Source organism: Pagrus major, chromosome 4, assembly GCF_040436345.1.
Source record: "Pagrus major chromosome 4, Pma_NU_1.0".
Taxonomy (NCBI): domain Eukaryota; kingdom Metazoa; phylum Chordata; class Actinopteri; order Spariformes; family Sparidae; genus Pagrus; species Pagrus major.
The window spans coordinates 5,653,085-5,671,404 of NC_133218.1; the positions used below are offsets into that span (position 1 = coordinate 5,653,085).

Consider the following 18,320-nt stretch of genomic DNA (forward strand, 5'->3'; position numbering starts at 1 on the left):
AAAGGTTATGAAATGTTTGTATATGCTCCTGTAGAAGCCATAAGTCTGAATGACAAAAACCTGTTTTTCAAGAAAAACACATTTTACTCTCGATGTCATGGAGATTTCCAACACTATCTACAGTCCTAAAGGGTAACAGCTATGTCTATGATTGGTGGAGCTCGCTGTTGAATCAAATGTTTTATGGTCACAATTCATCTGGTAGTTGGTTGGCTTGGTTCCAGGCTTAAAACTCTTTATTTAAGGATTTTTTGTAATGTCAAGGAGTGAATGAAGTGGATGGGAAAGGTCACTCTTGAGCTCTATTGCAAAATGCTAGTATGCTGAAAATCCCAGAATTTATAACTGAATTTATATGAAATATGAAAAACATCCTAGGAATGAAAAACATTGTTATTATTTGCATCCACAGTGGCCAGAATTTATAATGAGAATAATTCTGCATTTGATCATTTTCCCAGTACTTTTTCTATTTGTTGATGATTTAGTATCACTGTGTGATACCAATAAGTTTTAATTTTGTATAGAAAAAAGAGCCAGGCATCACAACATACATGCAAGCACACACGTTTCTCCCCCAGTTCACCTCAGTTGATTAGATAACATGGTGAGACTGGGGGGGTAAAGAGAATGAGAGGAGATGGATGAAAGGATGGAGGAGAAGGGAGAGAACAGCTCTATTAGTTCACTGTGTCACAGCAGAAACCTGAGAGGCCCCTGGCTTAATTGTCTTCCTGACACGCTAGCTATTGTGTGTGAGTATGCGTGTGTGTGTGTGTGAGAGAGACATGACTGTAACAGGCTAGCTCTCAGGAACCTTCAGACCTCCCGCTCCCTGTGCAGCACAGTAAAGAGACGATAACCAAACGTGCAATCTGTATAACACGCCTTCAACTGGCATCACAGAAAATCAATAGAGGAGCCAACCACTTGTGTGAATGTGTTCTCGTCAGTGAGCAGGAGCAGTGAGATAACAGTGGTCGGACACAACTTAAACCCAAAACACACGCTCACCTGCCCATTTGTCAGGATCCTCTTCAGTTCAGCAGAGGATTTCTTTAAGCTGGAGGAGGAAACAGCACAGTTACACAGACATCAGTCTACTCCTCTATCATCCAAATGTAGTTTATTGCAGTCAAACATGCTCCTCATGCCCCACCAAGCTCACCTGTTGTTGGCCATGGAGTCTGAGACAGCATGAGTGCAGTCATTGGCTGGGTTAGGTCTTGTATTAACCTGATGGTGCGCAAACACATACACACAAATGTGAAAGGACACATACACGTGCACAACAGACACATTTTAAGTGGTCAAGGCCAAAAGACAGGCAGACAGACAGACATATGGCCAGACCCCCTAATGAACAAGAACAAAACACAAGCTCTCAGTTCAGCCTGAAGGTTAATTGGCTTTCGTAGGAGAGAATGGAGGCGGGTGAGGAGAGGAGAGGAGTATGAAGAGGAGAGGAGAGGAGAGGAGAGGACTAAGGAGAGGAGTAAGAAGAGGAGAGAAGAGGACTAAGAAGAGGAGTAAGAAGAGGAGAGGAGAGGAGAGGACTAAGGAGAGGAGTAAGAAGAGGAGAGGAGAGGAGAGGAGAGGAGAGGAGAGGAGAGGAGAGGAGAGGAGTAAGAAGAGGAGAGGAGAGGAGAGGACTGAGGAGAGGAGAAGAGAGGAGAGGAGAGGACTAAGGAGAGGAGTAAGAAGAGGAGAGGAGAGGACTGAGGAGAGGAGAAGAGAGGAGAGGAGTAAAGAGGAGTAAAGAGGACTAAGGAGGAGAGGAGAGGAGAGGAGAGGACTAAGGAGAGGAGAAGAGAGGAGAGGAGTAAAGAGGAGTAAAGAGGACTAAGGAGGAGAGGAGAGGACTAAGGAGAGGAGAGGAGAGGAGAGGAGAGGAGAGGAGAAGAGAGGAGAGGAGAGGAGAGGAACACTGTTTTTTTTTTTACATTTATCAGCATTTATGTTTACTCCAAAGACCCCCATGCTCCACCCAGATATGGACACAAAAGAAGAGACAAGACCCTGCAAAGAGGATACTAAAAATAACTCATTTAATTGAGGTCAAAAGGCCGGTGTGTTGGGTCCACTAAAGCACGGGGATTCTCTCTTTAATTAGTGCCCAGGAAGACCTAATTTAAACAGTGCACAAGACTCCCCCTCAGCCAATTACTTTTATATTAAAACCAGAGAAAAGAGGGGAAAGATTACCAGAGGACTAAAGGTTTTTTGGAAAACATCATCTTCTCAAAACAGACCCCTGACCTTAAAAAAAAAAAAAAAAAAAAAACTGACACAGTTGAGTAGTTGTTACCAAAGCTCCTCAGAGGATATACTTTTAGCATTTAGAGGGGGGTGATTTTATTATTGAAATGAAGATGGATATAATATGGATCATCTGGAGAGATGGAGGAGGTGTCAAGTCATTTAACCCATGGTAATTAGCAAGGATTTTCAATAGGAACATATGCCGAACATAAAATGGGAAGGTCTGTGGAAGGCCATTTGTAAATGGCAGACGGGGGCTTGTAATGTCGATTTCATGGTTGAACAATGACATCTCCTTATTGACTTAATCAATGCTTAAGTTCTTTCTATGATATGGAATAAGAGGATCATAGATCATAATGATCTGGAGGGGGATCAAGGTTTCAGCATAACACCTTGCTCTTAATCGTCTATATGGAACAAGAATACAGTGAGATAGAGAATAACAGAGACGAGCTCTGCATCGGCCACAGCCATCCATCCCCATACATAAACATAGACGAGGGGAGCAAGAAAATGAGCGAAAGAAAAGGAGAGCCTTGACTTCAATTGACATTTCAATAAGTGGAACACAGCGTTACCAATCCATTTGCCTCAACTTCCCTCCCTCCCCTCCCCTTGTTCTCTGTGTAAGGCAACTGAAACAATTATTGAGATAGGTACCTTCAGGCCATGTATGTTCCGGATCCCTGGAGTCTTGCCGGCTGAAACAGTAATTGACTAGATTGTAGAACACATCACTGGGCCATTTACAAATGTGCTGAAAAGGAATCAGTTCTTTATAAAGAAAAAAAAGAAGACAAAATGAAATGAAGGTTACTCTGAAATTAGTTGTAGACAAGAGAGTGATTGAGATGTTGGGCTCTTGAGACAGCTGGTGGGAGGTAGGAAGAAAAAACAGAATCACAGAGAAAGAGACTGAAAGAGAGGGCCAGATGCAGAGTAAAGGAGAGAGACAATAAAGTGTTTCGTCACTTTGCCCTCAGGGCCTGTTAGCGGTTATGTATGACTTTGAGTGGTGCGAAAACTATATGAACATATGAAAAAAGAAATGTATAGAAAAAGCATTTGTTGTGAAAACCAGCTCAGGAAGAAAGCACACAACGCAAGAGATCTGGGCAATGCCTGAACACAAGCTTGTAGTTTCGATGTCCTTGGAGCAAAAGAAATGTTTGATTTATGATTTATAAATGACTGTCAACACAACAGCATGAGCCTATGAATTTTAATGTTCAGAGGCTGCAGTGTTACTTCTAGCCACCAAATGCTCCCGTTTTTTACCCAAATTTGTGAAATTGTGGGAATAATTGTATATATTTAATTAACTTTTGCTTGTGATTAGTTGTCAACACATTAATTACGAAGATGTATTGAGCCTTTTAGCATTACCAATCCATGATAAACTGCAACATGTCACTCCATACCTCGTGGAAAAATCTGCAGAGGGTCCGGCAGCAGTCCATTCATGCGTTGTTCATTCATTGTGTTGCAGTACTAAAGGGGGAAAAGAAAGTCAATACACAGTTGAGAGCAATGGTGTGCTTCTTACGTTGTCTAAAACATGAAAAACATTAAAACAGAACATTCGCTCTCATTAAAATTTCCAGAATATATTAATATGCAAAATAAAAAGTTTAACTGTTGGACACAAGATGTTTACTTCAAGTCCATTCTCAGTGTTTGTGCGCTGGAGGCTTTAAGTTTTTTCATCACACTTGTGTATGCTGAATATTGGAGCAGGATTGGCTTACAATTTGTGATGTCACAAATCACGCTTGTAGGCCCGCCCCTTAAAAATCGGATTTTCAGCGAGCACAGAGAAAATTTACACTTTTAGCAATGAATGTGAAAACAGCCATCTATTGTCAAACTCTGCACAAACCTCATTATACACAGTGAAACTCAAACATTCAACTGAAGGAGCAAGAAGAAAAACATGTTTTACTGGAGGGGGACTTTAATAAAGCCATCAAAAAAGAAATGATTTAAAATGTGTTTTCTAAAAAGAATTTTAAAAAATATATATTTAGCTTAGACAAGATGACAAGGAAGCACTATGCTGAAACATTTTAGAATATTACACCCACAATAATGTTTATTTAAATAACGTCAGGATTAGTCTGCACTGTTCCCATAAATGGGTGCATGCTGTGCTGAAATCTGTTGCCAATAAGGACCAATGCCCTGTGGGCTTGTTCTGAAGGAGTGTAGCATTAACCCTTCTCTCCTCCAGGTCAACAGCTCACCAAACACTCATATCCTACAGGACTAACACGTGCACACACACTCTGGAGCTTCTCACACGCTTGCCAAGGCAATGCAATAATTGATGTTTCAGTTAACCAAACCATCTGTTAAACTGTGAGAGTGAGTGTGTGTGTGTTTTGTTTATGTCCCCTCCGATTTGAAGCTCCCAATCAACTAAAATTATCAGACAGTGGTCACCGTCAGACACTTCAGAAGATGAGTGTCTTTATGTAGTCTACACCTACATATGTTCATTGTGTTTAATTTACAATCAGCTATGAACTACCAAGTCATCACAGCAATATGTAAATTTGCTCTCTCATTGTGGGGGAGGAAAGGGGGAGGACGATGGGACCGGCTTGGATGGGAATGGATCAGAATGGCTACCCAAGTGGCACAGCTGTTATTAAAAGGCCTATTTATCACTGTCAGGTCCCTCCTCGCTCCTAGCCCTCTGCTTTCGCCCTCCAGCGTTCTCACTAGGCCACATCCGAACAATGGGCCTAATACCAAAAAACATGTTGTGTGTGTTGAGGGTGTGTGTGTGTGGGGGGGGGGGGTCGGGCTTCACATACCTTTAATTTTCCGCTCAGCTAGCTTATTGATTAAGGCTGCAATTACCACCTAATCTGTAGTAGGTGTGTTATTAAAAGACATTCTCCATTGTTGGCCAATAACTAAACAGTGTCCGATCGCCAAATACCATCGCTCAGCCTTGAGGGACAAGTGGGAGAGCGGGAGCAGAGACTGGGTCTCATCATCATTAGCAGACTAAGGGGAAATGGTAGTAAGAATGGTGGAATTAGAGCTACTACCTCCAGGGGGAGCTGAGCGAGGAACGGATGAGGTCACATGTTTTTTTTAGCACCTGACACAGGCCAGTCTTTAACTTTGAACAGGGGCGTCTGTCTTTCAAGGTGTCGAACAATGATTAGAGATGCCTGGAAGACTAGTCGGTCTCACAGGAGCATGTAGCAATCAATGTTCTCAGTGATGGGCGATACTTTTCACAATAAATGCCCTCTGCAGACTGATGTTAATTAAGTGCAGAATTTGAGCATTAATTTTGCTCTGCAACAAGGAGCAGGAATTTTTCACTCGGCAATGTTAAAGCACAGATGTTGGATAAGAAAAAAAACTGTGTCGTGACAGCATATTTAAAGTCTGGTTAAATATTTATTCACACAAACATTCACACACACAGTAACACATGCACACAAGAGGCAACCATGAGAGACTCTAATGAATTATCCCACCTTTCACCTAACATGCCGGTTTCTCTTAATTCCTATTAATTTCACATAATGGCTGTCTGCTCACCTGGAATTAACAGCACTGAGGCAAAAATCCACTAGGGTCTCTGAGGAGGCCAAATGGCAACCACAGCAAACAACCACGACATGAAAATAATCATCTGAACACAAATGCAAATGATGGCTGAAAAGCATAACTCTTGCGTAAGACATTTAAAGTACTCGGTTAGTGTAAATTATATTCTAGTGAGCCCGGTATTTTCCAGGTGATCAGCAGCTTTTTGTATACTAGGATGTCCCAAGAGGAGTAGAAAGCCATTACACGGCTTCTGAATTTGTTTGCCAAAAATTCATTGTGCAAATGGCTTTTGAAATTTGTGGACGAAGCAGTGCAGCATTATAGATACAAAATATTTGTGCTGGGTAGAGCGTGGTGCAGGTCGGGGTCCTGAATTAATATACTGCCATGACATGTTTCACATCATCCAAATAAAGTGTTGGGACAATAAGCTGCCATTGTACATTATGAAATGAAATAATAATGTATGTTTATTGCTGCCTGTTCTGCCACATAAATGTATTTATATAAATACTGATGACATGATAAAGATTAGAGATGTGTGAGATGTAAACATTGCTACCTTGCTAATTGCAACAGAAATATTTGTTGGTAAAACATATCATTTTATGAATATACACATATAAATTATATATTGACATAATTTGCACAGAATGTCATGTCTTCTGTGTCATTTCTTTATTTGACATATATAATTTACATATTAATAAAAACAACATTCCATTACAACATTGGTTAACTGACATATTTCTGCCATTTCTACTGATCATACAAAAGATTGGCTCCCAGGTACACTGATAGCTCCAATTCAAGCTTGTGGTTGTTATAGCTATATTGCAGTTGCTCTGCTTTTTAAAAAAGGCACAGGTGAAAGTTGCTGATATTTAGTTGATCACGTATTATACTAGTATCATAATAAGCTTTACATCATAATAAGAGGATCTTAAATTATGCATTTACACATTTCCTGATAAAATGGATCAACAGCACTGGACCATTATAATCTGTAGCATCTTAATTTTTATTTAGTTGCTGAATGAATATAGCTACTCCCATTCAAACAAGACACACAACACAGCAAGCAAAACCGCAAAATTACCTCAAAACAAGTCAGCTGGATTTGTGTATAATAAAGCCGGCTGAGGTCAATACTTTTCCATCCTTGTTTCACAACGCTCATTGGCACAACAGCTGTCTCTTTTTGCTTAATCACCCTGCTACCCTATGCTACTTAATGATTAAAAGGCAACCACAAGTGAATGCATGATAAAAATGGACAAAAAACAAGGAGTGTAAATTGTGCCTGTGGCTCTAGCAGCATCATTGTGAGCTGATGGGGGGTAAAAGACATCCACAGATGAAAGTAGATTTTGAACAATTCTGCAGCCCAGGGGGGCCCGCTCTTTAATGAGGCAAAACTTTAAGTACTGAATAATAAATAATAAAAATTGACAGTTCATTTAGCTTTCAGTGTACCTCGTAGAGAAACCCATTACAAGCCATTACTCTTACTGTCCATGGCATGAACAGTAAGTATGGTGGAATATGAAAATGTATTGCAGTAGGTGGGGGAGCTGAATGGGTAGTGAAAATGTATATGGTTGTGCGTATGTTTGTGTACGTGTGTGTGTGGCTGAAAACCACCAATAAGCTGTTTATTACCTAAGGTTAAATACAACTGGATGGGGCTATATGGTTTGAAAAATCTTTACAGGTTGCTGAGCTGCTGACAAATAGAATATTAGTGTAGAGGTAAAAGCAAGAAGTCAAAATGTGTCAATCCCGTATCGTCATCAGCATACTCTCTCTTTTTAGATTAGACCAGACCAATAGTGCCTCTTTTACCACATTATAGCGAGTGTTTTCTTAACTGTCAGCCCTGAGGTGGTGATTTTGAACATCACTAGATAAGGTTTAGATGACAATGGAAGGCATCCTGTAATTCTGAAATAAGATACTGCTGCAAAAATATATGTAAAATTAAAAAAAAATTAAAAATTGCTCCCTGAGTGGCTTCTTTTCAATACGTTAAGCCATTTTCATGCCAGCTAGAAGACCAAACACTTAAACCGACAGTTTCAGCTTTATGTACCAAGGTTTTGAGATACCTGTCTCTACGACTTTTGGCCAAATGTAAAAGGGAAGTGAGTGGCTCTTGTTCTGTGCTGCACAACGCAATCAAAATACAGGACATTTAAAATAATATCTCTGTTGCTCTGTCCAGTCAAGTTTATCATATTTGTATATAGGGTCCAAAGTTAACATTCACCAAGCATACAATGTGGGTAGATATTTCAATTGGAAAGTAACATTTACCCACCACATTGGTGGGTATATGTTTCAACCAAAACTATGCTGACAGTCTCTAATCCATTTTTTGTGTCATTCATGGGTGCGCTGCTTCTAGCTGCTGTCTGTGTTGAGTTGGACACACAGGGACAGGGACATCATGGTGTATTCAGGTGGACCTTGTAAAATCTGGATTCTGTGTACATCTCTTTGTAAGACATAGCGCATGGGCACCGACAGGAACTTCATTGTTCATTCAAGTGCACCTCATAAACTCAGAAATGAATACCTGAATGGCCACAGGGGTTGTATAAAATGGGATAGTTTCTATTTTTGTTTCTATTATTTCCATTATTTTCCTTGGTGAAAAACACAGGCCAGCATTGTCATTACTTTCTTTATATTTCACTGCAGCATTTTTTATACTTTTTATTCATTCATTACTACATACGCAGATTCTAAAATGAAAATCAAAACAAGTTGTTAGATGGTACATGTTCCAAAGTAGTCTGTGAACTTAAGTTGTTTTACTATGGCAGTTTTATTTTTACAGTATTTATAATTTAATATTTATAATTCAATATTACAATATTGAATATTTTATAATTAAATTCAAATTATATCTAATATGCATACATCTTAACAGGTAAAAACATGCTTGGCTTCATCTACCAGTCACCTTAGCAGGTGAGTCAAAAAGTTTACTTCAGACACTGTTTGTGTACCCCAAAATCACAGAATTGTCCAGAGGGTTTTACAATTTGTACAACATTCAACACGCTATACTCTTTATTATTGGACCCTTGGTGTGGATTAAGAGGAGCTGCACAAAGCGAACATTAAAGTTTATGTGAGAAACCTTGAATGGATAACAGAGAAGGGAAGATCTCTCTTTCAAGATGTTCAGAAATGCAGCTGATGTTGTATTTACATTGTAAACAGAAATGGCTACAGTGATGTGAAAACTTTTTGATCAGAACTATTTTGTAATGAAGAAACAGTCCTGAAGAAAACTGCTACAGTGGTAGTAGACATGCAGTTTGTGGCATGGATGTATGTCATGATGAAAACATTACAAATTTATGTATTTATATACTCACATATGACAACATGGCTTTGAGTTCTTCATCACTTCTTACAGTGATCCTGTCCCCCACCTCATCTTCATCTGAGAAACACACAAGTATCTTAAGATTTGGACTGGATAAATGTCTGTGTATATGTGTGTGTGTGTGTGTGTGTGTGTGTGTGTGTGTGTGTGTGTGTGTGTGTGCGTATGTGTTTGTGTGTAAAAAAAAACTTTATAAATGCTAGGGCTGGGCGATAATGACAAAATCAAATATTATAATATCTTTGACCAAAAATACCTCAATATCATTATTTCATCAGTATTAACTGCTGGTAATTTCACAAAACATAATGAAATTATTGATAAACAATCATCAGTAATGTGGATATAATGACTAAGTGCTTTAAGGCAAGCACTAGAACAAGTGATATGGTCTGATAAGTTCAGAAAACTACATTGCTTTACTGTAATGCAGCCTTTAAAACCAGGAACACTTATGCCAAATCATGATATCACAATATCGAACATCTAAGACGATATATAGTCTCATTTCATTATACTGATATAATATCAATATATTGCCCAGCCCTACTTTTGGCATTAATAAGCGGTATTATGTTGTTCATATTTCTGTCTTATATGACAAAGGAAATTGTTATGAATAATCCAAAAAGCACAAACTACAGCACACTCATTAAGACAGACCATGAGCATCACCACTAGCTGTTAAAGATTGGTTACAAACTGTTTTATGTGTCAAAATTGCTCAGAAAATATAATTGTACATTTTCAACAGATGAAGAGCAAAAGCTCTAATTCAATAATTATATCTTGTTTATCCAAAAATAGCATCATTATATTATTTTTTAAACGCATGGAAGAGCACGATGCAAATAACTTTTGTGACTGCATTTTCCTGCCCTCTTCACATTCAGTAACCATAAACATCTTAACAGACCTTAATTAAGCGAAAAACTTATGGGAAAGATAATTAAAGGGCTCCCATAGAGTAGTAAGGAGAGATTTGTCATTTACAGTATTTTAACTATTGATGATAACTTAGTGAATTACAGGACTGAGGTTTTGTTACAGACGAAAAACACAGTCTAGGTCACTGAGACAGTTCTCAATGGTGCAAACTTTGAGATTATCAGTTTAAAAAGTACTGTGATGCATTTTACACTTGTCATTTTCCAAGTCATCAACAGCTTGGAGAATAAATGTTTCAGCATGAAAGAGTGAAACAGAAACTTACATTCAAAGGCCGTGACAGTGGCTTCAGGCATGACATCTCTGATTGCGACCTGAAATAGTGAATTATGACAGGGCCATAAAGTACAGATTTACAACTCTAGACAGATGCAGACAGTTTGTTTCGATAAGAGAAGAGATATATAACTAATCAGATACACACCACAATGGCATGACTTAATAGTTTAGTTTAAGATACATTTGTTTGGCTCACACAAGTTCGGACAGAAACGTAAGCTGTCAAATCCTAAACTGTGTTTACTGTACAACTGTGTGTAGCAGAAGTAGACACAGGGGTGACAGCTAGCTCTGTAGCTTTGTAAACACTCACCAGTAAGTCATTGAAGTTCAGAAGAGATGGACAGTCGACGGACGAGTCCATGTCCCCTGACGGTGTCTTTATACGGATCACTATTGCCTCGGGGTCCATTGTACAGGGCTTTTTTAAATCGAGTATGATCATATAGATGAAAAATCAAGTCTCATAATAACACTTCACTGGCTGTCTAAGCTAACAAGCTAATTTCCTGCAGTGGTTTGCTGACGACACATGCTAGCATCCTGCTCTGTCCGGACACTTGTGTGAAGTGATGCGGAGGTTTAAAATCGTTAACGGTCACTGCCGACACCGACGTCACGTCATTACTTCATGAACGGTTCAGCTTGAGCTATAAATGTGTTTTTGCCCGCTGTCTCAGGCGAAGTTTTTTGTTTTATCGGAGGTTTTTAGCCATGTAGCTAGTTTGAGGAAGCCACAACTGCTCCAACAGCGCTTCCGAATCAACATCCGCTCAGTGCATTTCAAAATAAAAGACCATCATCCGCGTATCCACTCCTAACGTGTCTACTTTTACCATCAAGAAGTGGCCAGACATTCACTGAGTACTGCAAGTATTGTATAACTGCCTATGTAGCAAAATAAACAAGATCAAATAAAAAAAAATACCATAAATGCAGTCAATGTAGGCTATTGTGCCACTTATTTAGCAGAAATGGTCTGCATTGTAATCTACTCTAGTAATCTACAAAAAAGCTCATTGTCACATTATTGCATACATTTTTAATTATTTTGTAAATAATACAAAAGGAGTAAAATAGCCTTGCTTTCCAACAATATCAGTAATGATTTAAAAGTAAAATAAAGTATAAACAAGAGTTCAAAAAACGATATATTGTTCTTGAGTCCTGCTACTTCTATTTTATGGAGTGTTAAGTGTTGTTGTTGAGGATGAGTTCAGGAGTCTCACAGCCTGGGGAATGAAGCTGCTCTGTAGTCTTGTTGTTACAGCAGATACTTCTTTATCTTTTGCCAGACAGCAGCAGGGTGAACAGACAGGTTGGGGTGGGTGTTGTCCTTCAGTATCCTTTGGGCTCTGTGCAGACATCTCACTTCACCAATGTCACTGATGCTCTGTATATGAGTACCAGTGATGTTCTGGGTGGTTTTAATCACCCGCTGTAGAGCCTTCCTGTCCTGGGTCGTGCACGAACCGTGCCGATTTGTGATGTTTCCAGTCAGGATGCTTTATTTAGCCGTTCCAAGTTTCTGTAGGAAATAGAGCCTTTTCTGTGCTTTTTTAACCAGGGTGGTGATGTGTGATGACCATGATAGGTTCTCAGTGATGGTAATTCCAAGGAACCTATAACTGTTCACCTGCTCCACCTCAGCTCCACTGATGTAGATAGGGGTGTGTGTCATTGCCTTCTTTTTTCTGCAACAATTAGCTCCTTGCTTTTGCTGACGTTGAGCAGTAGATGGTTCTCTTTGCACCACTCTGCAACATTGTTGATTTCCTCCCAGTATGAACTGTCATCTCAGTGTTCAAACCCTGAGAAATCCACAAGTGTACTCAAAGTAACGGTGTGTTTCATTAGGTCACCACTGCTACTTACGGGATAGAGAATTTGGCGAATGAGACTAAATTTAAGGTAATTAAACTTTAAAATCTCGTCTGTGATCATGGCTGAGAAGTGTTGAACGAACTGCAAATGGGTTGTTGACATGACATGTATTTTTCACTGTCACAGAAGATAAAAATGAATATAATTAGTATTCTTGCCATTTAAAATACAGTAAATGGTTAAACATTTATTTGTTTTACATGGACCTGTTGCTATAAAAACTGCTTTGTTATTAGATTTTTTTAATTTTCAAATCTCAACTGCTAAAGACAGGTGAGCTAGGAATAGCATGGTCATTAACTCACACAAAAGGCTGAAATGTCCTTTAGTGTGACAGAAATGTCCTTCGGTGTGACACCTTTAGCTGTCACACCGAAGGACAAATATGTCACACTAAAGGTCACAAATAAGGTCTCTTTAAGAAGCATTTTAAACAATTAAATAAGATTTTTTTTAAAACAATTATTATTCCCTTGACCATTTTCAGTGTTTTTAAATGCAATAGCTACATTAATTAAAATATTTTCTGTTTTGTCCTTTAGTGTGACATAATGTCCTATGGTGTAACACACACAAAAGAACCAAAAATGTATTTGTATGTCAAAAAATATCTTAAAAAAAAGGTTGAGTACTGCATTAGGGGATATATAATCATCATTCACCTTGAATTATTATAATTTTTTCAACAGTTTTGAAAGGTTGACATCAAAGTTTGGCTCGCATTTATTGCATTTATTGAAAACGTTCAACAAGTCATGGGGGAAAAATAGTGTTATTCATAATTTCTCATCAAATAAATAACACTATATGAAAATAAGTGTCTCACAATTAAGATGAATCTGTCTCATGCTATTTGTGTAGTATTTAAGGTTTTTTTCCTTAATTTTTTTTACGTCACACTGTAGGACATATTTATGGTGCAGGTCAGAGAAGATGTTCAAAAAAACAGTGAAATAATTGAAAAAGTTAGTGATCACTTATATACTCTCAAATATCAGATTTCAAACTACATGAATATATATATATATTCTTCAAAAAATGTGTTTTACAAAAGAATGATTTTTTGCTTCTTATTTGTCAACAACCCAAATACAAAACACTTTGCAGGTTCAACACAAACAGTATCCATTAACAGAAAACACAAACCCAAAAGCCACATCACAAACAAAATATGAAGACATTGATCAACATTGCTCATTTGTGATAGTCATCCCGTTTAATTGTTAACTTCCATTGACGCTCACTATGTTGTTATCTTGTGGCTTTTGCGTTCGTGTTGTCCTTTATTACACTTTGCACAGCCTTCTGGATATGACGTTTGTTGGACACTTCTTGGCCACCATACAGAACTTTGTTTGACCAACAACCATCAGCTATAAAATGAAATAACCAACTTGATGTTAAAAGTTTTCATGGCTTATTTAATTCTTGGAAAGGTGAATACATTATGAATATTGGATAATGAACAATGTGATTTAAAATATTTAAAATAAATGTTTTGTGTCATTGTTGTCATTATTCACTCCTGACAAAACCGGGATGTCACCCTGATTATGAATGTGTTTTGAACTACAAAGTGATAGATTGAAAAGCTTTGTGAAGAAAAGTGCTTGAAGGCAGTACTGAGTGAAACACTATCTGTCTGTGTATACAGCTCAGCCTTTCATACTGAATTGGAATTATTGAATGCTCGATCAAAAGAGATTGTTGCAACCTTGGAAATCTTTTGCTGGACATGACATTGATGTGAGATCAACTTTGATAAGAGTACAATTTTGAGCGTATAATAGCTTTCTGAGAGTATAATGGGTGAGTATTCTAAAGGGTAAATATTCCTTTTAGAATTGACCTTAGATCATTATTCAATCAATATATTGTATGAATAGTCCTCACTTTCACAGAAACATACAGCTGTACTAACAATCCGCTTACTTTTTCTTTTAGAACTCTGTGCCAACATGACCATGGCTTTTCAAACATTCAAAGAAGTTCGTGCCTCTTTCACTCAACATTAACACTGTATTAGTATTTAAAGGTTTTCACTCGGCACAAGTCATTCGTGTATAATTGAAGGTGAAACAAAGGGGCCCTTAAAACGGGTGTTGATTTCGAGTTATGATTGAGGAGCTGCATCAGTCGCTCTGCCCACTCACCAAAGAGCTCTGATTGCAGTTCCAAGAACAAGACATCGATCTCTGGGCAAAATTAAATCTCTTTCTCTGTTAATTTATGGCGCTCTGCTCACACTGCTGATACTCAAGTCTGTTGACCGAGGTTCTGTGTAATGATAAGAACTTGTTTAAGCTTGTTCTGTCCTCCAATTGGTCAGATCTGGCTGGGTATGTGGGACTTGAAAACAATATCAATGAGACGTGTGCTGTGCCAGTCATTGCAGTAGGTTCAGTTTCATTGGCTGCTAAAACAAAAGTCTCCACCTCTGGTTGGCCTCAGGTTGAACTTCGCTATCAGTTGTTGCCATCTCGTTTAAAAGGTAAGGAAAGCCTCCCTCTCTCTCTCTCTCTCTCTCTCTCTCTCCGGCCCTCTCAGGTCCGTCATGATAACTACTTTGGTGTAAAAAACTGCAATAAATGATCGTCATTTTAAAAATGTTTTATGCCACTGATAAAATAATGATAAAATGGCATAATAATGCAAGTACACCCTTTCAAAAAGCAATAAATTAATTTTAATATTTAGACATTAAAATTTAAATGTAAAAATATATCAAAATATCTTAAATAAATAAAATAAAACCACACAACTTCAATAATAAATAAATTGTGAAGAAAAAAAATGCTGCAGAAAGTCCGCTTAAGTCTTATAATGTTAGGAAAAACCCTGCTGGTTGTTGGCTGAAATGTTGGTGACAGTCTTTAACAAACATGCATTAAAACCTAATGGGAAAAAGCAAGGTCAGCAAAACTGATCAAGGTCATGGACATACATCTGTAAGTTGATAAAGGAATTATCGTGACAGGCCTAGTCGGGATGTGGCATAATTTTATTACTTTATGTTCTGTTGGGTAGTTTGATTTATATGATGCGTCAGATTTCATTTGAATCATATGTTAAATCTTGCCTGCAACCTGCAAAGTAACTGATTACTAAAGTCATCAAACTAAAGTAAAAAGTATGATACTTCCCTGTGAAATTCAGTGGCTTCGACCTATATATAAAGAAATTACTCAATTAAAGTACAAGTACCTCAAAACTGTACTTTAGTTTAGTACTTGAGTAAATGTACCTTGCAGTCTTGCAAAAAGTATCCAAAAATCATACTTGAGTAAAAGCAAGAATATGGTGTTAAAATATTACTTTGGTAAAGGTTATAGTCACACATGACATTAAATGTACTTAAGTATAAAAAGTACAAGTAAAAGTTGATTATAAATATATCTCCATGTACAGCATGTAAATACTGTATACTAAGGGTCAACCAATTATCAGCCTGGCTACGATGCAGCATGCAATCTGGAAAATATCTACTAACCAAAGTTAGCAAATAAATATAGTGATGTAAAAAGTAAAATATTTTCCTCCAAAATGTAATGGAGTAGAAGTATAAAGTAGCAAAAAGTAGGAATCCTCAGGGAAGGTAAGCATACCTCAAAATTGCGCTCAAGCACAGACTCACCGTCACTTCCGGGTCGACAACTGGTGGTTGGTTGGCACAACAGAGATATGTGAAATCAGCAAACTTGTTTATCACTGTTGTCATCTTCAGTTGTAACTGTAACATTTAAAGATATATAGTAACGCTCTGTGGTCCAGCCTATCTGACATTTCTGCTGTGCTTATTTCATGTATTGTGTTGCTTTGCAGCAACGTCTCAAACTAACTGCTAGTTTCAGGTAAACTCAAGCTGTCATTTTCTTTAGTCTATTAGGGCTCCAACCTAATGTTAGTCGGAGTTTTGTTATTAGTGTGATATGACATGCATTTTAGATGAATTAGATGTATACACTGAGAAATAACATCATAAAAAGGCAATTGAATTGTATGTAAGCCAGTGTGTGATTCTGGGGTTTACTACCCAGAAGTTATTGTAAACAAACATTATGATTGGTTTACAGTACTTTCCAACACTGTCCGTCTATCTGTGCCAGTCTACAGACTCTTTCTATCTGCTTGTCTGTCTATTCAACTACACACATACTGTACACACGCAGAGGTTAGAAGTTCATTGCATTGATCTGCTTCTACATGCATCGAATCTCTTACACTTTTACCAACAACTGAGTTAAAGACCAATTGACCAATTCCATGTAATGCCTGAAATTATTACTTTGCCTTATTGTTACAGCAGAGTAAAGGGAAAAACAAAGCGTTCTGATTAATGCCTCCACCAGCACTGCCCTCTGATGAGAAGCAGAGGATCTATATGGCACTTTGTCAAACATACTCTCTCAGGACTTGATGTTAGGGCCTTCTGCTTTAGGGGCAACTAGGATGAAGCCCAGTCAGCAATCCACATTATCAGAAATCAAACTCCTGACTTGGCTCGGAGGGGAAAGTGGAAAAGGAGGACCAGCACTCACTGTCTGGTAATTAAAACCTATTTTATCAGACCTCTTCTCTTGCTCCGTACCTCTTTTCTTCCTATTGACAAGCTGCTTAGTGCAAAGTGAGCTCAGTCTGACTCTAAATATATGAGGCACACTTATTTAACTTTCTCAGCAAACAGGGAAAATCAAGTAAACAAGACAGCAACTAAATTGTTCAGCAAGATTGCCCATTATTTATTTACTGTAGTTTTATTGTTATTTATGGATGTTTTTGTGTGTAACTAAGTGTCCAAACGCAGCCTGTGTTCACTTCCTCTCCCTTCTCCATCTCCTCCTCTGATGATTATCATTTCATTACTCTCTGTCAAATGTATTGGCTGGCTTGTTGTGCTTATTGACTAATGAGCCAAAGTCAGCACTGTCTTCCTTCACTGTAATGCTGATATAGAAGATCTTGAAATACTATTTGTCTGCTGGTTAAGTATTGATCGTTCTTGCAGATATTGACTGTTACTTGGTAGCTTTCTATTTACAATGCCCCTTAACATTAATGGTAATTATTCAAAGTAGAAATGTGTGAGCTTGTGGTTTAAGGACTTATTTACCTTGTTCGAACCAACAGTAGGGAATATATCACTGGCTTTGGTCTCAATAGGGGCTGAACCTGCTGTGAGTTCAGTAAGAAAAACATGTCCCACCATCTGTCCAGGGCTGCGTCCCAACTCAGGTATCCAGATGCAAAGCCTCGGGCTGAAATAGAGATGTGTCTCCTCAGCCTTGAAGCCTGAAGCCTGTTGTTTATTGATGCTGCCAGAGTCCCTGCTCAGATCGATACCATCTCCCCTCAGATGGGCCTTCAAACACGCAGACTCCAAATTGAGGTCAGGATATGTAGAGGGTTATGGCACTTCAGCAGACATGAATTGCCTGAGAGGCTGCGATCATTTGTTATATCTTCCTTTAAAGTTCATCTCCAAGTTGACCTGTGATGAAGCATGGAGAGTTTGTGAGTCATTGGTGTGAGAGTTATGAGGAAATGCACCAATACATGGACAAGCAGGTTGGACGAAATGGATTGTGTGACTACCTCTCAGCTCTCTGAGCCACATGGTTTCCCTGTCATTCCCCATGTTTCCGATTCACCTCTGAGGTCCCCTTTATGGCTGCATGTTGTTTCGGTTGTTTCTAATAAAGAGGAAATATTGGTGCCTTCCTGACCTGCTCATAGGGGCCATAGAAAAATTTATGGGGTGTGTCTTCTCCATACAGGCTGCTTTTGAACCGAGCCTGACATAAATAACACATCACCAGTTCACCAGAGCTCTCTCTTCTTTGTGCTGTGGTCAAGTGACTTTATTGAATTCAAGATGTGACTACATGCTGTTGTTTTTCACATGATGAAGTCAAAACAAAAATGCTTAAAGCCATACAATATTTCACTTGAAGTATTTGCCTTTCATGCA

At 38.4% G+C, this 18,320-nt stretch overlaps 1 protein-coding gene across 1 annotated transcript in view; it reads right to left on the reverse strand.

Moving 5' to 3' along the window:
• Positions 1 to 11,189, reverse strand: part of map2k5 (mitogen-activated protein kinase kinase 5) — a 61,314-nt gene extending 50,125 nt beyond the window's left edge. Inside the window, exons 1-7 of the mRNA XM_073464474.1 lie at positions 10,782 to 11,189; positions 10,455 to 10,503; positions 9,231 to 9,298; positions 3,687 to 3,756; positions 2,926 to 2,966; positions 1,169 to 1,236; positions 1,015 to 1,063 (exon numbers count right to left, since the gene is read on the reverse strand). Coding sequence (XP_073320575.1) covers positions 1,015 to 1,063; positions 1,169 to 1,236; positions 2,926 to 2,966; positions 3,687 to 3,756; positions 9,231 to 9,298; positions 10,455 to 10,503; positions 10,782 to 10,913 — 477 coding nt within the window. The 5' untranslated portion in view covers positions 10,914 to 11,189. The remainder of the gene's footprint in view (positions 1 to 1,014; positions 1,064 to 1,168; positions 1,237 to 2,925; positions 2,967 to 3,686; positions 3,757 to 9,230; positions 9,299 to 10,454; positions 10,504 to 10,781) is intronic.
• Positions 11,190 to 18,320: the final 7,131 nt, after the last annotated feature.